At 45.3% G+C, this 26,341-nt stretch overlaps 1 protein-coding gene and 1 non-coding gene across 2 annotated transcripts in view; one reads left to right on the top strand and one right to left on the bottom strand.

Annotated features, from left to right (window-relative positions):
- Positions 1-8,865: 8,865 nt before the first annotated feature.
- On the bottom strand, positions 8,866-8,938 carry TRNAR-CCG (transfer RNA arginine (anticodon CCG)). The gene has a single exon. It is a non-coding gene; the product is annotated as a tRNA-Arg (tRNA).
- A 1,176-nt stretch (positions 8,939-10,114) lies between these two features.
- Positions 10,115-26,341, top strand: part of LOC135913590 (oligoribonuclease) — a 37,400-nt gene continuing 21,173 nt past the window's right edge. The window contains exons 1-3 of the mRNA XM_065446101.2: positions 10,115-10,379; positions 11,723-11,806; positions 21,329-21,406. Of these exons, the coding sequence (XP_065302173.1) occupies positions 10,236-10,379; positions 11,723-11,806; positions 21,329-21,406 (306 nt within the window). The 5' untranslated portion in view covers positions 10,115-10,235. The remainder of the gene's footprint in view (positions 10,380-11,722; positions 11,807-21,328; positions 21,407-26,341) is intronic.

The following is a 26,341-nucleotide window of genomic DNA, read 5'->3' as shown; positions in this document are numbered from 1 at the left end:
GAAACTATCAGGCATTGTTTGGGATATCATCGGCCTTAGTGAGATTAGAAAAACTGGTGAGGCTTATACATTGCTGAATAACGGCCATGTCCTCTGCTGTAGAGGTCTCCCATATAAGAAGGGTTACGGGGTAGGATTCCTAATCCATATGGTCCTAGCGGGCAATACTGACGAATTCTACAGCATTAATGAGGCGGTAGCTGTAGTCATAATCAAACTTAATAAGATGCATAGATTAAAAGTAGTACAAGCCTACGCTCCAACATCCAGTCACAATGATTATAAAGTAGATCAGTTTTATGAAGATGCTGATTAGCGATGAGAACAGTGCAAACTCAGTATACTGAAGTGATGGGCGACTTCAATGCAAAAGTGGGGGAAAAGCAGGCTGGTGAACAAGCACTTGGTAACTACGGCGTCGATTCTACAAACGCAAGAGGAGAGATGCTGGTAGAATTCGCGGAAAGGAATAAGCTTCGAATAATGAACACCTTATTCAGGAAGCGTAGCAACAGAAAGTGGACCTGGAAAAGCCCTAATGCTGAAACAAGTAATGAAATTGATTTCGTACTTACTGCTGATCCCAGCATAGCGCAAGATGTAGAAGTGATAGGTAGGGTAAAGTGCAGTGATCGTAGGTTAGTGAGGGCTAGGATTCACCTCAATTTGAAGAGAGAAAGAATAAAATTGGTCAAGAAGAAACAGGTCAACCTAGAGGCAGTAAGGGTAAAAGCAGAAGAATTCAGACTGGTACTTGCAAACAAATCCATCAGAACAGAGAGATGATGATGACATAGAGATAATGAATGAAACTGTAACAAGGCTGACTTCAGAGGCAGCAATTGAAGTCCGAGGCAAGGCACCAAGGAAAAACCAGTAGGCAAGCTCCCCCAAGTAACCAGGGACCTAATATAGAAACGACAAAGAATGACACTGTCCAACTCAAGATATAAGATAGAATTCGCGGAACTGTGAAAACTGATCAACAAGGTGAAAATAAGTGATAATTCGAAACTATAACGTGAGAAAGACTGAAGAAGCCGTAAAAAACGGACGCAGGCTGAAATCAGTGAGAAAGAAACTTGGCATAGAACAAACCACGATGCATGCACTGAAAGATAAGCAGGGTAATATCATCAGCAATCTCGAAGATATAGTAAAAGCAGCGGAAGAATTCTATATTGACCTGCACAGTAACCAGAGTAGTCAGGATACCTCCATTAGAAACAGTAATGAGTAGGATACAGAAACTCCTCCTATAACTAGCGATGAGGTCAGAAGGGCCTCGCAAGACATGAAAGGAGGAAGAGCGGCAGGAGAAGATGGAATAACAGTCGATTTAATCCAAGATGGAAGAGAAATAATGCTTGAAAAACTGGCGGCTCTTTATACGAAGTGTCTATCGACAGCAAGGGTTCCAGAAAACCGGAAGAATGCAAACATTATACTAATTCATAAAAAGGGAGATGTTGAGAGAGAGAAAGAAACGTTTATTGTACGAAACAGTGTCCCGAGCGAGGACGGGTATCACCCTAAGGTGGGAAGGCTCCTTAGTCCAGGAACCCTCTGGCTTCGACTGCCCTCTTGGCCCTGGCGACGAGTTGTCGTTGGTCTTCCAGGTCCCCGAGGGTTAGCTTGGCCTCCCACGTTTCGAATAGGTCGTTTGCTTCTATTGCTCGTTTTGTGTGCGTCTCTGGTTGCATTTCGCTGCCTTCCTGCCACGGGCATTCCAGGAGCAAGTGTGCCAGAGCGTCGGGTACGTTGCAGAGTGGGCAGAGGTATCCGTAGAGCGTCGGGTAGAGGCGATGCATTATCATTCCGTGCGTGTACGTAGTACTTTGCAGGCGTCTGAGGATCAGGCTTTCTTCTCTGTCGAGTTTAGGGTGCGGTGGAGGGTGCACTCGACGCTCGAGCCTCTAATGTTGCAATATGGGGAGACGTTGAAGAATAGGAAAATTATAGGCCCATTAGCTTACTCCTAGTATTATATAAGATATTTACCAAAATAATATCCAATAGAATGAGGGCAACACTGGACTTTAGTCAACCAAGAAACAGGCAGGTTTCAGGAATGGATACTCTACAATGGATCACATCCATGTCATTAATAACTGAAACTGAATCGAGAAATCCGGAAAGTACAGTAAGCCTCTCTATAAGGCATTCATAGATTACGAAAATGCATTTGATTCAGGAGATATACCCGCAGTCACAGAGGCATTACGTAATCAAGGAGTACAGAACGGTTACGTAAATACCTTGGAAAATATCTACAGAGGTTCCATAACTATCTTAATTCTACATGAGAAAAGCAGGAAGATACCTATAAAGAAAGGGGTCAGACAGGGAGACACAATCTCTCCAATGCTATTCACTGCGTGCTTGGAGGAAGTATTCAAGCTATTAAACTGGGAAGGCTTAGGAGTAAGCGTCACTTACAGCGCATACATAGACAGAGGACAAAAAAGGACGACGTAGACAAGCGCTGTCTACGGGTGTTTTCCTACCTCACCGACAATAGTCTTTGTCTTGCAGCAGCTGACAAAGAAGGTGGGTTTTTTGTCACAACTAGGATCAATTTCTTGGAAAAAGCGGATGCTTCCATTGATTCTCTCTTTATTAAGCGAACTGGTGTTGATCTGAGGAAGGTAAAAACGCAGGCAAAACGCACTTTATTGGAATTGAATTTGGGTAAGCTTGCACAATCTGTAGACAGCAAGGAAGGGTTGGCCCTCCGCATGTTTTTCTCCGCAAAAACCCACAAGCCGGAAGTGCCCTTCCGCGTCATTATTTCGGAAAAAGGCACGTGGCAATACTATCTTTCCGGTTGGCTTCAGTGTCACCTTAAGAAGCTAGATGTTAGGGATCCGTTTATGTTTAAAGGATCTATCGAGGTGATCCACTACCTGTCAGAACATTCTGATGTCCCATTTAAGGCTATGTCCATAGATGTAAAATACTTGTTCTATTCTATTCCGCATCAGGCGCTCTTGGTTGTTATCGAAGAAGCCATTAGTAGTTTTGTCAGCGCTTGTCTACGTCGTCCTTTTTTGTCCTCTGTCTATGTATGCGCTGTAAGTGACGCTTGATAACATGGAATACCAAATAGCCCGTACTCAAGCCTTGCTTTAGGAGTAAGGATCGGCGGCGAATATATCTGCAGCCTTCGGTTTGCCGATGGCATTGTTCTATTCAGCAACAATGCAGACGAGTTACAACAAATGATTGAGGACCTTAACAGAGTGAGTGTAGGAGTGGGGTTGAAGATTAATATGCAGAAGACAAAGATAATGATGAACAGCCAGGCAAGGAAACAAGAGTTCAGGATCGCCATGCAGTCGGCCTCTAGATTTTGTGAAGGAGTACGTTTACCTAGGTCAACTAATCACAGGGAACCCTGATCATGAGAAGGAAATTCGTAGAAGAAGAAAAATGGGTTGGATCGCATACGGCAGACATTGTCAGCTACTGACTGGAAGCTTACCATTATCTTTGAAAAGGAATGTGTACAATCAGTGCATTTTACCGGTACTAAAATATGGGGCAAAAACTGTGAGGCCGACAAAGAATCTTGAGAACAAGTTAAGGACCGCGCAAAGAGCGATGGAACGAAGATTGCTAGGCATAACGTTAAGAGACAGAAGCAGAGTGGTTTGGATCAGAGAGCAAACGGGTATAGAAGATATTCTAATTGACATCAAGAGAAAAAAATGGAGCTGGGCAGGTCATGTAATGCGCCGGTTACATAACCGTTGGACCATTAGGGTTACAGAATGGGTACCAAGAGAAGGGAAACGCAGTCAAGGACAGCACAAGACTGTATTCCGGGCGATGAAATTAGGAAAATCGCGGTCGCTAGTTGGAATCAGTTGGCGCAGGACAGGGGTAATTGGAGATCGCAGGGAGAGAGCTTCGTCCTGCCGGGGACATAAAACAGGCTGATGATGATTATGATGACCATTACAATTACATGTAACTCACCGAGCTAGTCAGTCTGATATGCAGGCTCCTACTATACTTTCCAAATAGTCTTGCGGCAGCGCTAGCGAAGGCGTAGATGAACACTCCTGTACACACCCCTTCATCTCACTTCTGAATCTCATATATCCAGGGCAGCGTATAGTGATGGAACTCGAGGAAGTAAACTTGACGGAAATTTAAATTTATAAACAAGGGTCCATTGGTTTTTACACTGCCGCTAGAAGCTGCTTAGCCCCATTAAGTGGACATTGGGGACACGCTATAAGGTAACGCTCATGTGTAATCATATTATTGTCATGCGGAGCATGCAATTTTTATTTCTTTATTCGGCTTAATTTTAATGGCGCCAGCTTTAGAGTCGACAATTTCGGCACCCATGTCTCGTAATACGAGCAAATATAACTGTCGCTACCTCTGTTTCAGCATGTAGCATGTTAAGCATAGTAAATGTACAACAGACAACAAAGTTTCTTCATATTTCTTTCGTCTTTATTTTCATCTAGTCGGGATCTTGGTTACCGTTGGCTCTCAGAGAACCCACGTACCACTATAAAAATATATGCAAGAGAGTGAAAACACAGTTTATCCACTTAATCTGTGAACATATCATTCATATAAGAATAAAAGCATTGAAAGCATACATTTTTCTGTGTTCTGTTTTATTTTTCCCATATGTTCCACCAACGTAGCAGCAACAACCGCGTTGGCTTGAAGTATTCACCTAAGAGCCATGGACATCTGATAGTGTGAATTTCATTCGTTGAACTAATCATGCGGTAAAGAACGGGAGATTATTCAACTCGTTTGAACAAATAATGAAAAAATTACCGACGATTACGTTACTTCCTAATGCGAAATTTGAGCGCAGCAAATAAGCTGTTTCACCTTTTCGATAGATTGAGGCAAAGAAATCGAGCAACACATGTATGCACTATCACAGAATTTTTTTTTTATTTTTCACACGTATTCCTTTAACAAAGACTCCACTAACAGTTCTTGACAGTCATGAAGGAAGCTTTGTGGTCGGAGAAATCCGCTTCGGCGGTGCGAACGGCAGGGTCTTCTCGGCGGCGGCGATGAGCTTCTGCTTCAGCCTTGCTGGTTGCTCTCGACGGCGGCGATGAGCCTCCGCTTCGGCGGCGCGAACGGCAGGGTCTTCTCGGCGGCGGCGCTTAGCCTCTGCTTCGGCGACGCGTACTCCTGGATCATCTCGACGGCGGCGACGGTAAGCTTCTGCTTCGGCGGCACGCACCTCTGGATTCTGACGGCGACGGCGCTGGGCCTCTGCTCTGGCAGCTCGTTTAGCAGCAGCAGCAGCAGCAGCAGCAGACGGAGGACTTCCATCGGTCGTCTCGCTCATGGCTCAGAAAGAACTGGCAGATAATTTCGCAGTGGCGAACGGCAGCGGCAATTTCGGCTCGGGCGGTGCACATATACAGATCCGCCGCCACCGATCTGGCTCTCTGATTGCCACCGCACAGGGGTTGCATTGGAGGAGGAGCGAAGAAAGGAATTAAGTTCGAGCCGGCGCTTTGACAACCGGAGACTCGCAGGAAGAGGGGGGAGGGGGGCGGCGTGTACACCCAGCGGCAAACGATGGGGGCAGAAGCGCGCGCAGCAAGCGGACAACACGATAAAGGGAGGAGGGAAGAGATAGCAGCGACTGACTGATGCCGCTGACGCCGATAGTGAGTCAACCCCAGCTGCGGAGTTGGTTTCAGGGACAACGCCGCCGATGCCGACACAAACAATATGATACCCTCGCTTCCGCAGCGCTAAGAACCAGGTCTAGCCGTGGGAAGGTGGTCACGTATTCGTCGACGTGCCGGGGCCTACGTGAAATAACCGGCGCGTCGGCAACTGAAGAGCACCCTATCCGCCACACAAGAACAGGGGGGGGGGGGACCCTTTCCTCCTCTTTCTGCATGGCGGCGACGGTGTTCTATGCAGTCACGTTATCTTGACTCTCTAGCGGCGTCAGCGGCATCCAGCGGTATCAGTCGGTCGCTGCTAGCGCTGGGGGGATGAAAGGGGGGCGGAGCTGGTTACGAGGCCGACGACAACGCCGACGACGACGCGAAACCCAGGAACGGACGCCAAAGAGCTGCGCTCTAAAAAAGTAAATGGAAACCAGCAGCTAGTTCCACAACGCCTTTGCACACAACGTGCCCAACTTGCGGATGTATAAACATAATTTATTTGATGCCATTTTATTTCATTACTGTAAGAACGTGTTTATAATTTGTTTCATTTTTGTTTTTGTATTGAATAGACCGCACACAGGCGATAATTAAGATATTTTTGCGCAGCAGCAAAATATTGTTGACAATTCTGTCTTAAGGCACGTCTTCTGCTTCTTTCATTCATTCATCTCGTGGTTGCTAGCTCGAAGCTCCTAGGCACGAAACCGACCAGGACCCTCAACAATTGCTTAGTCGACACGAGCCCAGGACACTCGATCAGGTCAAAGAGGTTCAAGACAGTCACTTTTTACCAAGTCATGATTGAGACACGCGCAGAATACGAACACGGCCTTTATTAGTGTCTCAGTTATCAGTGAGGTTTAGCTTGTCCGGTATTCTGGTAAAACGCAGGCGGACGGGGCGTTGGGGCGAAGGCGTAAACGTGAGCGGTCTGCATGGTGCAGCTACCTAGAAGCGCAGCGCTCAAGCAGACAGAAACAGCTAATATTGCACTAACCGAGCGCATTTTTTTTTCACTGCTGGTCTAAATTTTCGGCGCTGGTGTAATCGTGTTACTGCAAAATTTTGCACCCGCAACAAAGTAAAATACACTTGGTTACTGCAATATCAGCTGTTTCTGTCTGCTTGAGCGCTGCGTTTCCAGGTAGCTGCACCATGCAGACCGCTCAGGTTTACGCCTCCGCCTGCGTTTTACCGGAATACCGGAGAAGCTAAACCTCTCTATTATGCATTTAGTATTTGCCGTGTAACATGTAACGCAACATGTTTAGTCCTGATTAGTGGCAGAGTAATACGTCACAATATTCACGCATATCCACGCTGTCAATGACGTCGTGCTGACATTTGAAGAAACCATATATAGATCGTTTTTTCGTAGGGCGCCGCCACATTGTGAACGCAGTGGCGCCGCCTATGGGCAGCGCCATACTGGCTTGGGGGAATGCGGTCTTTTGCACGGCAGGTATACGCTCGGCGGTAGGTTCCGGCGTTTGTTTTCGCGGTCGTGCGGTCTGTTTAGTATGACGTGCGTCTTCTACGTGGTAAACGGTTCTGTGAGACGTACTCAAGTGGTTTAAGGCGTCATGGCCGGAATTTCTGCTGGTGTTCAGGTGGACGGAACACGCAGCGCGATGTGTGCGCGCATATTTGAGCCTACAATCAGCCTCGGAGATCAATTGTGTCTTTCTGAATGTTCCAATCACTAATGTGACCTTATTGCAGTATTATCCTCCATTTCTAAGCTGCGGTTTAGGAGCCACGAAACATGCGCGACGATCGTAACAGCGTGGGTACCGTTCTGCTACGATAGGAGCTGTGATACGTTATACTATAACAAGCGTTAACAAGCGTTCAAACTGTTCGCTGTAGGTTACATTGCGTGACGACTTAGTTCGATAGATGAGATTTCCGCCCCTGAATAAAATAGTTTTGGCAAGTAATAGCAGCATACCTTACAGTCCTAATTAAGCTTGTCCAGCAAAGGGACTGTTATACGAACTGCGCAAGCGTCCTAAGCAGTGGTAGGTGTTGGATTACAGATACTTGTTCCATATACCGCATGGTCCAAGCATACGGCACCAGCGAATATATATTTATAAACGTTGTGCGGCGTGACAATGCGAGGTGGTATTGCGGCGTCAGCCCGTTTTCTCTTGCTTTTTCGAGAAAGAGGATGATAACCGAATTTTTCTTTTTCGGTTGTGTTCGTTCCGTTCTCTACGACGCACTCACGGGTATTACGGAAATTTTGTCCTCTAAAATAGGCATCGTATTCTTTTTATGCGGTCCCTCTCATATATTATGGCTTACATATGTATCGTGCTGGTTGACCAACCGCAGTGATCGCTGTGTTGAGCAGCGCCATCGGCCTCATGCAGGAAGGCTAGCGTAGACATATGGTAATTTGAAGCCTACTAGACATGATATGCGCGAGAACGATGCTGGTGCATCACAAATATTTGACAGCGCCTGCCGTTTAGATGCTTCGTGGTTGCTTTAGGTTGGCCGTGCACGAGCATGCGTTCTTATGCTTTATGCTTTACTGCCTACACCAAGCGATCAGATAGTGAGCAGATTTACCATTTCACGCTGCTAATACAGAGGCACCGGTTTTCTTTGTTGAATTAAAACCGATTTAAGTAAAATAGTTCACAACACATACATACACCGCGGCTGATAAAGCGCGTCACATTTTTGCACCCCCAAGACATATTTCCGCCTACTGTAGTTACCGATGCACCGAAAGGCTTCCCTGACGACCTTATATGAACGGAAATGGTGTAAATTTCACAAAGTACCATTTAAAACATCTCGAAATCGTTCCGCAGCACGCGACAGCAATACTTTCAAGCAGCGCCGCACCGGATCGCCCAAGCCAAAGAGGAAGAAAGGCTCGCCGCGCGCCCTCTCTTCCTCGCCCGATGAAAAGGTCTATATATAGTGAAGTATAGAATCACAGGATCCGGCACAGGAATAGTTAAAAAAAATGGAAGCACGTAGAAAAATAACAGGACCTTACCGACGTTGCGGCCGAGGTCCAGCCATCATATGCCGGACCCTGTGGTTCTATGCTTCACCGATATATATATATATATATATATATATATATATCAGGAAAATAACGCGTGATATAAATAGATAGATACACGTGCTGACAGGAAAAAAAAAAAGGTTGCCAAGACGTCCACGACAGGACTCGAACCTGCAATCTTCTGATCCGGAATCAGACGCCTTATCCATTAGGCCACGCGGACGAGCTGCGCTAGGCGTGTGCAGAAACTGGAGTCATCCAGTCGTTATTTTTTTCATTGAAATGTTTTATTTCTTTATATAGCATTTAGTCCCCTGGCAATGGTCTGCACTGAGACAGTACGGAGCGCCGGCCACCGTATGGCATGGTATGTTTTATTTTAAAACATACCATGCCAGTTCACAAGGGGCACTTTCCATCGCGATCGGGCAAGACCTGGTTCGAATTTCGCTATCGCGATTGGCTCCCTTCCGCAACATGCGTAAATGAACCAATCGCAATGAAGAAATTCAATCCCGATCGGGCTCGATCGCGATGGAAAGTGTCCCGTGTAACTCCATAGCTTGAGTTGTACACTCTACTTGACGCTTACATAAATGCCCTATCTGATAGGGCATGATTCATTATTCTACTCAAGGAGTGTACTTCTTTCTCAACTTTTAGCCGCTAGAAGTTGAGAAGCTAGAAGTTGACAAAGTAGTCAAAATGGCCGTCCCTGTCATGACAATCCCCAACCGACACCTAACTTAGCGCTGTCTCACAGCCGAGGAGTAATTCTAGCTTACTGTACTTTCAGGGTGGGGCAATGGAGCTGCGGGCAAGGCTTCTAGCCACCACAGCGGCACTAAGGACCGTATGCGACAACGCCATCTTGTTATTACAGAAAGAGGCGCGTGCTCTCACCTTATTTTTCCTTTCTACGTGTGTTGGACAGCCGGCCGTAGCCTGCACGGCCGTTCTAAATGCAAACTGCAGCCGCAGACGAGCTCTGCCTTTTTGGTCCATCATCGTTGCAGGCGACGCGTGCATCGAATTTTGTCTGGGCGTAACGGGCAATGCTCGCGCGCATCTGTAATAAACAAAATGTGCCCCGAAATTCTATCTCTGTGCCATAAATTTTGTAAACAGGGATGAAGTACCTCAGACAGGCTGGCCAACGTTTCGATAGGTGGACCTATCTTCGTCAAAGGCCCTATCCATCTACTATTCCATCTGTCAGCCCCTTTCTTGTTTTTGGATCTCTGTGCCAAGTATGAGTGCGAACACTGCAACACATGGAGGTGCTCAAATCCGCGCCCTAGATTTACAGGGAGGAACTCCACCACGCCCCAGCGACAACTCCTGAGCGCTGCTCTAAGAGCGTGACCTGATGGATCTGGCAACCTGGCCACAAACGCCGAAACATGCGTGCGCCGAAACGCAGAAATACTCTACGCAGAAAAGGGGGCATTGGCCAAAAGCGATTTAGAATGAGCCGGAGCAATCCAAGTCACAACCAGAGTTAATAGCAGTTGACGCTCATGATTCTAAGGCCGCTGCTTTCGCTTCACTTGCGGGGTATTAGATCAATCCTGTCCTGGGTTAGACCAGCTGCCACAAAGATGGAGAAAGGAGAAGGCGGCAAAGTGCTTTGCAGTGACGGGCTTGTTTGGATAGACATGGAAGTAAGCTTCAGTGCTTTTGCAGAGTTGCAAAACTGTGCTAGTTATGTACAGTGGATGCGCCGGCGAAGCGAGCTACTCGGCGCGTAGGAAGCTGGTACATTCGCTTTGAGCACCTTTGGGGCCTGCACAAGTAACGTATATGCCATCAGACGATATCCATAATAAAACCGTGCGCGTCCTTCCCATATCCCCACTCCATGCATGGAGTCGTCGTTGCTTGGCTTAGTCGTGTGTGTATTGCACAATCGCGCAGAGTTCAAAATAATCTTATAAATCTGTGATCAGAAGAAAGAAAAATCGCTCCGTAGTTTCTTTCTTGCAGTGCGTTTTTCGTGACTTCGCCTCGAGTGCATACCCTGCGAAACCGCTCGCAGAAACCGCGTGGTACTTTACTGCTGTCTGGTATAGCACGCGTTCACTATATTGCGGATAATGAAGTTCACGTCTCTGAGTATACAACACGTAAATAGTACCTTTGAGTTTGTGTTCCATATGCGTTCCATAATGGCTTCACCGCAATACAGTTACCTAATTCTTATTTTAATTTTTTTAATACTGCAGTAAAAAAATGACCAAGCTGGAAAGGCAAGAAATGTAGGACACAGTTCGTGCACAATAACAGTTGAATATTATAAAAACGCTAGTGATGAAAGCGAAATTAATGCGCAATACGATGTTTCTGTTACTCATGTGACATTTCATAACAGCCAGAGAGAGAAGAGAAAAGAAAGAGAAAGTTTAGGTACTACAGTGGATTCTAAGGTCTCCGGAGAGTGAAGGCTTGCGTGTGGAAACTTGTTATATCCTGCAATGGTTCGGGGAAACTGGGAAAACTTGAACAGTTTAGTTCTGGCAAAGTACAAACTTAAGGCCAAATGAGTATGACAATTGTTGGGTTAATGGGGCTACGTAAAAGGCAGTGTCCAGGATGACTTTGTGATTGAACAGTAAGTATAGAAACTTCAGGCGTAAAAATGTCCTTCTATTCTGAAACAAAGACATCGCGGCTGTACTTTGATGAAATGAAACGCTGATGTTTTGGAATATAAGCCCCAAACGACACTTGCAAGTTCCAGTTTTAGCCTTATCAATTACATATAAGCTATGAGTGCTTGTTTAATGCCGTGAGTAAGGAAAGTGACAATTAGCACAAGTACTAATAGTTTCATGACCGCATGTAATATATAGCTCGATCCCAGCATTCACAGTCCAACGTGGTGCACTATGCGATTTTTGACACTGCATTTTTACATTTTGATCATGTGGAGTAATTGACCACAGGTGTTGCGAGTCTATGAATGCATTACTCATCCTATTTGCCATTGTTTCTTGGGAATTCACAGCTAACTGGCCTGAACCTGGAAACAGACCATATCATGGAGGTGGCTTGTATGGTGACTGACAAGGATCTCAACCCAATCTCAGGGGTCAGTGGCCTCATTCTTCATACAAACCTGCATGCGAAGGCTGTACCAACACTACAGTCAAAATCCAAGCCATTTGGTTAAACATTATATTTACAGGGAGCTTACATCTCAGCACTCGGTGTGTATTTGCTCCTCGGTCATCCCATCCCTTAGCAGCGTTCCCTATAGCATATACCAATAGTTTCTTTACATGGGCCTTGTACTTTATTACAGGTTTAAGTAATACATCCCATGACACTCTAGCAGTTGCACACATTACATAAAGACCTACTTTATCGACCAATTTCTAGCGCAATCCTTTGTCCAAGTTGCCCAGAGGAAATGCAGCAGACTACACAATCAACGACCCGCCGTGGTTGCTCAGTGACTATGGTGTTGGGCTGCTCAGCATGGGGGGGGGATGTCGCGGCATCGAATCCCTGCCACGGCGGCTGCATTTCGATGGGGGCATAATGTGAAAACAACCGTGTACTTTGATTTAGGTGCACGTTAAAGAACCACAGGTGGTCAAAATTTCCGGAGTCCTCCACTATGGCGTGCCTCATAATTAGAAAGTCGTTTTGGCACGTAAAACCCCATAATTTTACACAATCAACAGTCAAAGAATTCAAAAATAGCTTTCATTAAGATGTCTCTGAAATGATTTGGACAAATTTTGTAGACGTGTAGGGTGCAGCTACAGTAAAACATAAGTGCCACAATTTAAGTGAAGCGTCTCATATTTAAAAACTATGGATGATTACAAGTTACCCTCCTCCCTAGCCATGCTTTTCTTCCCCAACTTATTTGCCAAGTGATCAGGGCTAACGTCCGCTTTCACTGGCTCTGCATCATGATTTGATGCCGTGTCGTCTACTTGCGGGTGCCTTGGAGCCAACGTGTGAACCCTCTCCAATCTCATTAGCCGCCTGGTCATCGACCCCCACGAAAGCTATCCATGCAGTGTGCATTGCTAGCATTCTTTTGCAGCGCTGAGCCTGTCAGGTATTCCGGTAACCGCAGGCGAGCGAGGCATTCTGGCAGACAGGCGGAGGCATAAAGTAAAGCCCCTCCATACTATTACCACTGTGATGAAGGGGCTTTAGCATAAATGCGAGTGGCCTGCATGGTGTAGCCGCCTGGTAACACAGAGCTTAACCAGCCAAACACAGAGGTACTACTACTGCAACCAAGTGTAAAACATTTCAAACATTTAAAAAGACAGTATGTTCACTATTGCGCTCCTGCCGAAAAGTTACACCAGCAGCAAAGTAGAATAGACGTGTTTACTGCTATATTAGCTCTGTGTTTGTCTGGTTGAGTTCTGTGCCACCAGGCGGCTGCAGCATGTAGGCTGTTCATGTTTACACTTGCGTTTACCCGAATACCAGACACGCTAAAACTCTCTATTCTGGTAGCAATCCTCCATCATGAAGTGACAGCCGCAAATGTGTAGATGTGGGCACCAATCAGACACCGACAGTCCAATGCGCTGCAATCACTCCGGTCGTCTGCTGCCTTGCAGAAGAACATGATGCCGCAGCTTGACATACAGCCGATCACTATGTTTGCAACCCACAACGCAACAAGAGTGAACCATAGTGCTCGTGAAAAAGAAAGCTCAAGACTAACACTGACTGTGCAGCTTGCGTCAGCACGGACCTCGTTATAACACAAGCAGATGATATTTGCTGTACACCAGAACTGCATGAGTGTAATGATAAATTGTCGTTGTGTATTCTCCTTTTGTTACTTTGCTTTCTATAAAAACAAATTAACCACATTCCAACTATTACGAACAACATTTGTTCATCATAAGGTTGGAAAAATTATTGATTATTCAATGTTGGTCACCAATCAGTAACCAATCGAACAGCTTGCGCAACTGACGTCATTTGGGCTAAGGGTTTCAATTAGAATGGGGCTGCTGAAAACTTGGGGGAGCGGTGCCGCTGCGATCGGTAGCGATGCACATTTTTAAAACCTTATAATAAATTGCACACTTTATGCAGAGTGCTTAAAGGGACACTAAAGTGAAAAACGATTTCTTCTGCATCAGTAAATTACCGTTCTACAACACCAAAAACACCACTCTTACAACGATAAGACGTTTGGTAAGCCAGAAAAAGCGCAAGAACAAAATATGGGTGGCAACGCCTACTTAAGTTCCCGCACCTGGGGTTTGTGACGTCTTGGATTTTTATGGCATTTTCTAGAGCCCACTAATTATATATAGCCGTACAGATTGACTACATCGTGTTCTGAAGGACCCAATATTAAACATGGCAAGTTTCGGGAACCTTTATTCAGCCAACGTGGCCCAAATGCGAGAACATACTTTGGAATCTCTGACGTCATGGTGACGTACCAGCGCTGGGGTTACAGTGCGAAATTCAAATACTGATACTTGGGCCTTTATTTTCTCATCTAATAATCAAACTATTTTTTTGAAATGACTGCCTGCAGGGTTCTCACTCACTGCTTCATTAGTCTAAAGTGATTTATTGTTTCGCTTTAGTGTCCTTTTAAATGTGTCTCCTAATGATCAGAAGGACCTGCCCTAACAACTCAGTAGGTTTGTACAAAATCATCAAAATGGTGTCACGGTCCCTTTAAGGTTCAACAGAATACCCCAATAAAAGATATATTGCCATAATTATCAGGTTATAGATACCTATAAGGTACCTATAAAGATACCTGTAAAGAAAGGGGTCAGACAAGGTGACACAATCTCTCCAATGCTATTCACTGCTTGCTTGGAAGAAGTATTGAAGTACTAAATTGGTACAGTTTAGGTGTAAGGATCGACTGTGAATATCTCAGCAACCTTCGGTTTGCAGGTGACATTGTCCTGTCCAGCAACAGTGGGGACGAGTTACAACAAATGATTGAGGACCGTAATAGAGAGTGTGTAAGAGTGGGGTTGAAGATTAATATGCAAAAAACAAAGATAATGATGAACAGCCAGGCAAGGGAACAACAGTTCAGGATCGCCAGTCAGCCTCTAGAGTCTGCGAAGGAATACGTTTGCCTAGGTCAATTACTCACAGAGGATCCTGATTGTGAAAAGGAAATTCACTGAAGAATAAAATTGGGTTGGAGCACATACGGCAGATGTACTCAGATCCTTACTGGAAACTTACCATTATCACTAAAAAGAAAGGTGTACAATCAGTGCATTCTACCAGTGCTAACATATGGGGCAGTAACTTGGAGACTGACAAAGAAGCTCAAAAACAAGTTAAGGATCGCACAAACAGTGATGGAACGAAGAATGATAGGTGCAACATTAAGAGACAGGAAAAGAGCGGTGTGGATCAGAGAGCAAACGGGCATAGCCGATATTCTAATTGATGTTAAGAGAAAAAAATGGCGCTGGATAGGTCATGTAATGCGCTGATTAGATAACCGTTGCACCATTAGGGTGACAGAATGGTTTCCAAGAGAAGGGAAGTGCAGTAGAGGATGGCAGAAGACCAGGTGGTACGACGAAATTAGAAAATTTGCGGGTGCTAGTTGGAATTGGTTGGCACAGGACAGGGGTAATTGGAGATGGCAGGGCCTTCATCCTACAGTGGACATAAATTGGCTCATGATGATGATGATGATGATGATGAAGCGCAATTACAGTGTAAAGTCTGGAAATGTGAAGGCAACCGTTGCTTCACCATGGTCATGAAGCCTATGCGTCATACAGCGATTTTCAGTCGCTGACATGTAGCTTTTGAATAATGAGCTCCATTCAAGAGAGAGCGTAAACTTTTATTTCAAATCAACAGATTTGAGTCCGGCGTCTTTTTAGTGGGTCTGGGCACCCGCCGCGGACGCGGTTCCGAGACCTTGCCTCGAAGCGGCTTCCTCGGCTCGCTGGACGGCCCAGAGTTGTGCTGTCAGGTCAGAGCTGAGCAGTGTGGTCATCCAGCGTGACTGGAGGCTGGCGGTGGAAGAGACGGAGGGGTCGGCACTGCCTGACTTGTTTGTTAGGTCCCGACACTCCCATAACATGTGATTTAGTGTGGCAACCTCGCCACACGATGTGCATCCGTTTGTAGCGTACATGCCTGGATACATGGTGTGCATGAGTCTGGGGTTTCTGTAAGAGTCTGTTTGTAGTTGTCTGAAGTGTACTGCTTGCGTCCTGTCTAACCTAGCATGATGGAATGGGTATATGCGTCTTTGTAATTGGTAGTGTGCCGTGATGTTGTGAAAACTGGTCATACGATCCTCCCATGCCCAGACGTTTGCAGTACCCCGCGGGGGCTCTTCCACCGATGCTGCTCGGTGAGTCAGGCCTCGAGCAACGTCGTGAGCCGCTTTGTTGGGGGTGCTCATTCCAGTGTGTGCCGGGATCCATAGCAAATGCCTTCGGTTATCAACGTCGGCCTCTCCCTGGTGTATCGGATGTCGCTGGAGTATCTGATACGCCTCTTGCGAGATGCGCCCATTTGCAAAATTGCGAATTGCCGTTTGCGAGTCGCAGATCACGTATGTAGCTTTGGTTTGTGTGAGGGCCAGTGCCATGGTCGCTTCCTCTGCCGCTTCAGCATGTGCCGTGTTCACGGTGACGCTCGTGAGGTGCTTGCCTCGGTAGCTAGTAACTGCCGCCATGAAACTCTTCCTGTCTCGATAGCGGGCTGCGTCGGTGAAGACCGCCTCCCTGTCGTTAGAGTAACTTTTGTTCATTTGTTATGCCCTGGCTTTACGCCTCCCCGTGTGGTGTTGGGGGTGCATGTTGCGAGGCAATGGGGGTACGTATAGTTGCTCGCGTATGGATCTTGGAATGTCTACTTTGACGCCGTGTTGCGAGTGGTATGTGATGCCGAGATTTTCAAGTACGTGTCCGCCCGGGCGGGTCTTGGATAGGCGTTCAAGTTGGGACACTTGTTGCGCCTCCACGAGTTCTTCGAGCGTGTTGTGTAGGCCTAGTTCTAAGAGCTTGGTAGTGCTAACTCCAGGCGCAAGTCCCAACGCACATTTGTACGCCTTGCGTATGAGCGCTTTAAGCTTGTTTTTTTCCGCAACTGTCCAGTTGTGAAATGCTGCCGTGTACCTTATCTGAGAAATGACGAAGGCTTGTATGAGTCAGATGACCCTGCCTTCGCGCATGCCCGCGTGTTTGTTGGTGATGCGTCGTATGAGCTCCATCGTGCTGGTGGCCTTTGCCGTTATCTTGCGAAGTGCTTCGCCATTGCCACCCTTATGCTCTATCATCATTCCTAGTACCCAGATTTTCTCTACTAACGGGATGGGTAGGCCATTTGTTGCCGTTAATTGGATCTTTTGCTTTTCCAGGGGGGTGTAGCATTTAGGTGGGCGCCCCTTTCTCACTGGTCTATATAGCAGCAATTCGGATTTTTCGGCCGAGCAGGCGAGTCCCGTGCCCACGAGGTAGTTTTCTACGCATTGGATAGCCTGTTGTAAACGTTGCTCGATCGCTCCGTCGCTGCCCGTTGTCGTCCAGATCGTAATATCATCCGCGTATAGCGTGTGATGCAGTCCTTCGATTTGAAACAATCGGTCGGGCAACCCCAGCAGGACGAGGTTGAAGAGCATTGGCGAGATCACCGAGCCCTGCGGGGTGCCCAAGCTGCCGATGTTGATTTGCTCTGACTGTAGTTGCCCCACTCGCATGCGAGCGGTTCTTCCCGTGAGGAAGTCTCGGACGTAGTTGTACGTGCGCAGGCCAAGATTTAGCTTGTCTATTTGTCGCAATATGGCATCGTGGCGAACGTTATCGAAGGCCCTCTTCAGGTCGAGCCCGAGGATGGCTCTCGTTGAACGCCCCGGGTTGTCTATGATTTGGTGTTTTAGTTGCAGAAGGGCGTTTTGCATGGAGAGATGTCTTCTGAACCCAATCATGGTGTGTGGAAATAAGTCGTTGTCCTCGAGGTAATCCGTGAGTCTATTCAGAAATGCGTGCTCCATTAACTTGCCCACGCAGGACGTGAGGGAGATGGGGCGCAGGTTCTCCAGCTGTAATTTCTTGCCAGGTTTCGGTATCAGTGTGATATTTGCTTCTTTCCATTGCCGGGGTAGCTTGCCGTGCGCCCAACACTCGTTAATGTATTTTGTTAGTTTCTCGATCGACCCGTAATATTGCGTAGTGCCCTATTAGGTATTCGATCGGGGCCAGAGGCCGACTTGGTGTTCAGCTTTATGAGGGCCGCCTGGATTTCGGCAACGGAGAATTGCTCGTCTAGGGCGGCGTTGCTTTCTCCTGAGTCGTCTGGATATATTTGCGGTGGCGTTTGGGATATGTAAAGGCATTCCGCATCCCGTAGGAATTGTTCTTCCATTCCCCCGTAAGTGTAGGCCAGTTCTCTAGTGATTTATCTAGCTTTTAAGTTGCTAAATTGTTGCCGATTGGTTAATCAAGTCACCCAAAAATGTCATTGGTAGCTAAATAGAAAAGTTGGTCGCTAAACAGACAAGAAAGTCACTAAATCTAGCGACATAATAGCTTAAATAACAACACTGATTACAAAGTTCCTAAATTATTTTTAAAAAAGCCAATTTTGTGTTTTCATGGTGCTTAGGTAGACGACCCCAACAAACACAGGATAATGCAAGCAGTAGAAGACAAAACTTGGCAATGCAGGAGTACAAGGCGCGTTGCGCATACGGCTTGCACCGCGAAGAACCATACTCTGCTTAGTGCGGCCGGCTGAGGGCCATCTGCAAGACGAGAAAGGCAATCCTCGCTGACAAAGCAGGAAATACATTGTAAAAAAGCATACTTGCGGGAATACTATTCTGAAAGATAACTCTGTGGATGTTTTCTTGGATTTTCCAGTGTGCAGCTGACAATCACCGCTTTCAAAAGTGGGGGGAGGGGGGCCAAATGGCATACTTTGCCCCGCCCCACTTCTGATGGGAGGGGGGAATGTTCCCCCCTCCCACCTCCCCGATAGATACACTTATGATGTAATGACGTGCTTTAATGAGAATTTGGGTGCCGTAAAGAATTTCCTTTTTCAGTACTGCAATATGCCATAAGTTTTGGCGATTGTCAAGTTTGATACCCAAAAATGAGGTAGATGGAGTGCAAGTTGATGTAGGACCATTATTGTGGATTTTAGAATGTGAGCTAAAGATTATAAATTTTGTTTTGCAGAGGCTAAATAATATATATATATATATATATATATATATATATTTTCCACAACAAAAGACAAGATAATTTATATCATGGTGTAGCTTAACAAATGCTTTTACATTTCAACTTGAAGAGAACGTGGTCATGTCGTCAGCCTTAATAATGCATTGTGTTAAACAGGACTGGCATTTCAAAGGATGGTTAGCTAAACTAAAGTTAACAGTGGCCCTAGAATGGATCCCTGAAAAATGTCTATATTGTAATTGAGATGCTGGAGAGGTTGCCTGAGGTACTTAGGCATTTCTTGATTCAATGTATAGCTTTTTATTAACTAAAATGGAGGACCTACTATACCACTTAACTGTGGCTAGAAAAATTATTAAACATAGACCCAGCAAATTGCTTTCATCAATGCCTATTTTAATATTCGATACTGAAGTAAGAGCAATTGGTGCCTAGGTTAGTTGAATATCCAGAACAGAAACCAAACTGCTCAGGAGTCTATGCGTTAAATTTTCTTATATGTGATGTGTTCGGAGACCCAACTAGTTTTGCTGTAACCTTATTATGACAATTGTAATGTACCTCTAAATATATGATAAAGTCCTATCCTATGTTTTGAATATTGGTTTTATTTTACTGTTACTTAACTCACTTGCGAACAAAACTGACATTTGGGCAAGTGGTTTAGCATCTGTCCTATCACTTCCTTAGCTCTTGTGCCTGTGTTGCACTGTTTACACAAGACGATTTGAAACGAGCAGTTCAAAAGGTTAAGTTGATTGTATGTGGGTGCAGCGGCTGAAATGTTTACTTCTTCGGTACGGCTAGATGGGTCACCCATCATGGTGGTTTAGCGGTTATGGTGTTGTGCTGCTAAGCATGAGGTTACAGTATCAAATCTCGGCTGCAGCGATCGCTTCTGGATGTGGGTGAAATTCAATAACGACCATGCATTGGGGACGCGTTCAAGATTCCTTGGTGGTCAAAATGAATCCGGAGTCTCCCACTAAAGCGTGCCCCATAATCATATCGTCATTTTGCCATGCAAAACCACAAAATTCGTTAATTCAGTGGCTAGCTAGGTAGTTACACAATTTACCACTCGTGTTTTTAAGATTGAGAACAGTTGACATAGCTTGGGAAGGTGTAGTAGGGGAAAGTAAAAATGAATGGGATGCTAAACATAGATAGTGACCACAAACTGAATACGTACATTGCTGGTGTAAAAAAGTGAAAAAAAAAAACTATTAAAGTCATCTGTAATTTCAGTTGAAAAAAAATAAACATAATCCATTGCACTTAGTTTCGTTTCTAGTATTCATGTTGGACTCTCTGTACAAAATTCAGTTTGCAAAATCCTCTCTTTGTACTGTAATGTCACTTCGTTACACTCCTTTATAGGGTATTGCAAGATTTAATATATCTCATTTTTATGCATTGATTGTGATTGTAAGAAAAATAAAACATAATCTTCCTCAAACTTGTTGTGTGGTGGTTTGGAAAGTGTTACTTCCTTTCGGAGTACGTTGTATGTCATTTTTTTTAATGTACTGGAAATTTTGTTTTGTTGGAAATGTGCTAGATGCCTAACCTTGCAGCATTTGTGAAAATAAATGCAAAGGCCTTTTAGACTCTTTGAATATATTCCTGAATATATTTTTCCAAGGAACCTGGCCAGATTATTGATTAGTGAGCAGTTAGTGGTGTTGCAGAAGAAAGGAAGTACATTTAGAAGGAAGGGACACATACATGATTTGTTTAAGTTCACCATAGGAACCATTGGCTTAAGTGCCAGAGTTCGACCATCATCAAAAAAAGAAAAATGGAAGGGGGAATTCATATGCTCGCCTCTTGAACTAGTATATATGTGCCTTTGCAGTACTGTGCCTGAGTATACTTGTCTGGTTGCCAGTGCACAGGCCTGGCCACGCCTGAGATAATTTGTGAACTTGAAACATCCACAACAGGCTGGTGGCGACATCTAAATGAAGAGTTGGTTAAGCTAAAATTTTATTGTAGGTTTTGTTTTTATACATCAGATGGTGTGCCAAGAACTTGTCAACTGTTAGTGTTCTTTGCGTCTCTATTTTTCTGACAAAGTAGACTGGCACAAAAAAAATAACTGCTTTTCTTACATGAAAGAATTCAAGAAAATTTTAATAAACTCTGATTCAGAGGACTTTTGTGTTGATTATGAGACACCTCATAATAACATGAAAGTCCTCTGTATTACTAATAAATAGCATTTGAATTGAAAGCCTGCTAATATCCAATAAAGCCTGCTAACGTGACTTGGGTAGGAACTGAATTTGTTGCACATTGGAAGAAGACCCGGCACCCAAAGGCTTACACTAAGAGCTCATGGTTGTGAGACTCAAACCTGTCCTTGTCCTCTCACTGTCTGGGGATGTTGAGTGCTCTTTCATTTGTGTCAATACATGCAGGGGCTGAACCTGGTCTTGCACCAGCCAGACGACATTCTTGAGAAGATGGGGGACTGGTGCAAGGAGCATCATGGAAAGGTTGGCACACTGCTTGCTCTTCTCTCTGCTGGTGCTTTGTGCACTGGGCGGGCAGCAGCACGTGGAGGTAGATACTAAAGAACTAAGTTGAACCGTTTTTGTAAAGCATCCTTCCATACTGCCAGAAAAGCCACTCTTATTATGAAAGGAGTCATGGTAAACCAGGAAAAATGCAAGAACAAAGGACTGGTGGCGGCACTGGGCCTTTAGCTTCCCGCACCAACTAATTATGACATCATGAATTTTGACAGCATCTGCCCGGGCATAGTTGTCTTTCTTTTTGCCACAAAGTGGGCTGCACTGTATTCTAGAGAAGCCATAAGCTGAGCTTAGGTAGTACTGATAATTTCTACTGCATCACAATGGCATGAATATGTGATGTCACATTGACCTACTGACCCTGGAGTTTCAGCACCAAGATTAAAAAATGGAAGCTTGGCCTTCATTTTCTCTTTTAGTAATCGGCCTCTTGCAATTAAATTTATGAGAATAAAGTTTTGAAAGAATATTTTATTAGCCTTAACTTATTTTGTCTTTCTCTTTAGTGTCTCTTTAAAGTGAAACTTCCAGTAATCTCTTGAGGTGTGCAGATATCAACAATATTTGTATTGTATGTTCTGCTGGCCTATTCGGTCATGTACATCCTACATAACAAAGCTTGCTATTGTTTAAATAAACCATTATGAGGAAGATTTAGCTCGGGGGCTCATATATAAATGCATGGGAAAGGAGAAATGTTTTTCCTCGTGTTTTGTTGCATTCAAAAGAGAAAGTTAACATCTAGTGACTGTTGGGAACATATCTTTTATTTAGGCTGTCAGTGTTTTAATAAAGATGGTTAAAAACTGAAAATTTTTAGAAAACAAAACTATCGAATAAACAACTCTAACTGCAATGAAAAACGGTATCACAATTCTGTAAGTTTCATCTAATAGTACATTTAATGTGAACAAATTTGATATATTATACATGGCTCTCAGATACACCAATATGTGAGTAGAACTTCTGCAAAACCTTTTTTAACTTAACAAACTCGCTTAAGATATAAATTAATATATCAAACTTGGCCGCCTTGGATGTTCTGATGGATGCAGTTTACAGAATTACGATATCTGTTCTTAGTGCAGAGTTGCAGATTTGCAAACTTGTTGCTTCTATTTTTGTCACAGTTAATAATTTGTGCCAATATTTGTAAAAAATTCAGGCCATAAACAGGGTTGCCAGGTTTGGCTACTATAGAAGGCTTGTGGCATGAAAATTTTTGGGTTAGCTACTTGGCTACTTTCTGTTTAGACCTAAAATCGAAATTTTCCTATAGTAACTACAGACAAACCAGACAAATTATTATAAATAAGTGGTATATGTAATTCGCTGTACTATGCCTCTTGTGATATACACAATGTGCAGCGACCATCCTTACCTTGTGTATTTGAAAGGGAGGATGCAACCACCACCTTGCAACCAACGAAATTAATTCAACAGGAACACCTTCTGGCCCATTCTATAGAATGTCTCCTTTTATAATTTATTGCTCAGAAAATTATAAGGATCGCTTGCCTGCGTAATTTGCTGCAACTGTCATAATTAGTCCCCTGTCCATGATGTTCATCCACATATTGCCCATAATGCACCCTTTATGTTGTCACGGCTTGCTTGAGACAAGAGCGGAGATCGGTATTCAATCGAGACAATTAAGACAAGCACTCACTTCAGGCTTCTTCTCTAGCACCTCGCTTGCACACTCGGGGTCGCCGTCTTCATCGTCAGCGTGACTGGGCACAAATGGCCTCACGGCATTTGCCCCTCACCACAAGGAGCATTGTCCCGATGCTCACCAGGTAGCACCCGGTGTCCAGCGAACCAGAGAGTGTCCATGTCATACAGAAAAATAAGGTTTCATGCACACCATGTGCACAGCCTCAGGCAGGTCCTGACAGCGCCTCAAGCAGGATGGGCTGTCAGGAATGACTTCATAGTTGACGTCGCTAAGGCGTCGTAGAACCTTGTATGGTCCGAATTATCGGCGTAGAAGTTTCTCCACGAGGCCTCGGCGGCGTATTGGAGCCCAAACCCAGACTCCTTGGCCGGGCTGGTAGACGACACATCGATGGTGCTGATTGTAACGTTGGGCATCACGGTCTTGCTGGCTAGTTATGCGAACGTGCTCGAGCTCTCTTGTTTCTTCGCCCGCTCTGTAAAATCTGCGGTGTCAGTCTCAGAATCGCTGGAATCATGAGGAAGCATAGCATCCAGCATTGTAGTCACTTCTCGACCGTGTAGGAGACTGAATGGCATCATTCTTGTTGTTTCTTGCCGAGCCATATTATAAGCAAAAGTTACATAGGGTAATATTTGGTCCCAGTTCTTGTGTTCCACATCAATATACATGCACAGCATGTCTGCGAGAGTCTTGTTGAAGAGCTCCGTAAGTCCATTGCTTTGCGGGTGATAGGCTGTCGTCCTTCTGTGTGCCATGCCACTAAAGGTGAGTACAGTTCGTGAAAGTTCAGCCGTGAACGCGGTTCCCCTGTCGGTTATGATGACCGCTGGAGCACCATGCACAGGACAACGTTTTTGATGAAGAACTGTGCGGCCTCGGCTACTGTGCTGCTCGGAAGTGCCTTGGTTTCAGCATATCGCGTGAGGTAATCTGTCGCAACTATGATCCACTTATTTCCGGCAGCAGACATTGGGAATGGGCCCAAAAGGTCCATCCCAATTTGTGCAAACGGTGTTTTCGGCACTGGAACAGGATGTAATAGTCCGGCAGATTTCATTGGTGGCACTTTTCGTCGCTGACAGTCAAGCCACGTGCAAACGTAGTGCTTCACCTGTGCTGTGAGCCATGGCCAGTAGTACTTCTCTTTGATCCGTGCTAATGTTCTTGCGTAGCCTAGGTGGCCTCAGGTAGCTTCATCGTGACAGGCCTGCAAGATTTCATTGAGGAGAGCTTTAGGGACGACTAGTAGATATCTCTCCCCTCTTGAAGAGAAGTTCCTCCTAAAAAGAACACTGTTGCGTATGCAGAATGATGACAGGTGCCTTGAGAACAATCCAGGCTTGTTTGTGTTGCAGCCTTCTAAGAAATCGATTAGTGAACCGAGTTCCTGGTCCTCTTGCTGTTGTTGAGAGATGGTGGCCGCATCAACAACTCCTAAAGAGCCTGCGGATTCATCATCATTTTTGCCTGACGACTCCATCGGCGATCTGGAAAGGCAGTCAGCGTCTAAGTGCTGCTTTTCTGATTTATAGACCACTGTCATGTCGTACTCTTGAAGCCATAGGCTCCAGCGTGCCAAACGTGCAGATGGATCTTTCATGTTGGTCAACCAGCAGAGAGAATGGTGGTCACTTATGACTTGAAATGTGCGGCCGTATATGTACGGGCGGAACTTGGTAACTGACCATACTACAGCCTAGCATTCCTTCTCTGTGGTAGAGTAGTTTGACTCGGCACGTGACAGTGTTCTACTCGCTTAAGTGATGACTCGCTCAGCGCCTTCTTGCCGCTGAACAAGGATGGTGCCTAGACCCACGTTACTGGCATCGGTGTGGATCATTGTCAGCGCATCCACGTCAAAGTGGGCAAGAACAGGCGGAGTTTGTAGATGGTGCTGCAACTCATTAAATGCCGCCTCCTGCTCCTTGCCCCCACACAAACGTAACATCTTCTTTGGTTAGGCAGGTGAGCAGTGAGGTGATGTGTGCAAAACCCACAATAAATGCCGGTAATTTGTGCATAGGCCCAGGAAGCGTCTGACTGCCTTCTTGTATGTAGGCCTTGAAAACTTAGCAACGGCTGCGATTTCCTCAGGATCAGGTCTGACACCTGTGTGACTTACAACGTGGCCCAAAAACTGTAGTTCTTCATAGCCAAAGTGGGCACTTTTCAGGCTTTAAGGTAAGCCCAGCTCACCGTATGGCTTGAAGAACTGACTGTAGCCATCTGAGATGTTCATCAAATTTGGCAGAATAAACAATGACATCATCTAGCTAGGCTAAGCAAGTCTTCCACTTAAGGTTTGAGAGAACAGTATCCATTAGCCTTTGGAACGTGGCTAGGGTGGAGCACAAACCAAAAGGGAGAACTTTGAATTCATAGAGCCCATCAGGCGTTACAAAAGCAGTCTTCAAGATCCCGCTCATCGACCTCTATTCGCCAGTATCCGCTTTTTAAGTCCATCGATTAGAAGTAACATGCATGCCATAGCCTGTCGAGGAAAGTGTCGATGTGTGGTAAGGGATACACATCTTTTTTCGTAACCTGATTGAGCTTGCGATAATCTATGCAAAACCGCAGGCTACCATCCTTCTTCTTAACAAGTACCACGGGCGATGCCCAAGGGCTTTTCGATGGCTGGATGACATCATCTTCTAGCATTTTCTTGACTTGCTGCTGTATTGCCTCACACACTTTCTCAGCCACGCGATACGGGATGCTGTCCGATGGGTATTGCTGTTGCCTCCTTAATGATGCAATGTTTCGTCAGTGGTGTTTGACGCACTCGGGACGTTGTAGAGAAGCAGTCCTTAAAATCGTCAAGCAGTTCGCTGAGACTTTGTTTCTGTTCCGACTCTAAACCTGGGTCAGCGTCGTCAACAGGTGCATGTGGCATCGTATCGGTGGTTGATTTCTCTTTTACAGCAAAGCACTATTGAACGTGGTCAATTTTGTCAAAGTATGCCACAGCGGTGCCTTTACTGATGTGTCAGCGTTCATTGGTGAAATTTGTCAGAAGTACCTCTGTACAACCACCGATTAGGCTGACGATACCCTGAGCGATGGCAACACCCTGATGGAACAGAAGTGCACTTAATTGTTCGGCTACGCCATCCTTGTTCATCTATTCCCCAGAACTGACGGAGACAAGACTGCATGATAGTGGTGGTGTGCAGACATCGTCGTCAACGACACGTAACGATGTATGTTGACGC

This window comes from Dermacentor albipictus, chromosome 4 (assembly GCF_038994185.2).
Source record: "Dermacentor albipictus isolate Rhodes 1998 colony chromosome 4, USDA_Dalb.pri_finalv2, whole genome shotgun sequence".
Classification (NCBI taxonomy): Eukaryota; Metazoa; Arthropoda; class Arachnida; order Ixodida; family Ixodidae; genus Dermacentor; species Dermacentor albipictus.
This window is presented reverse-complemented; position numbering and strand designations above follow the sequence as displayed.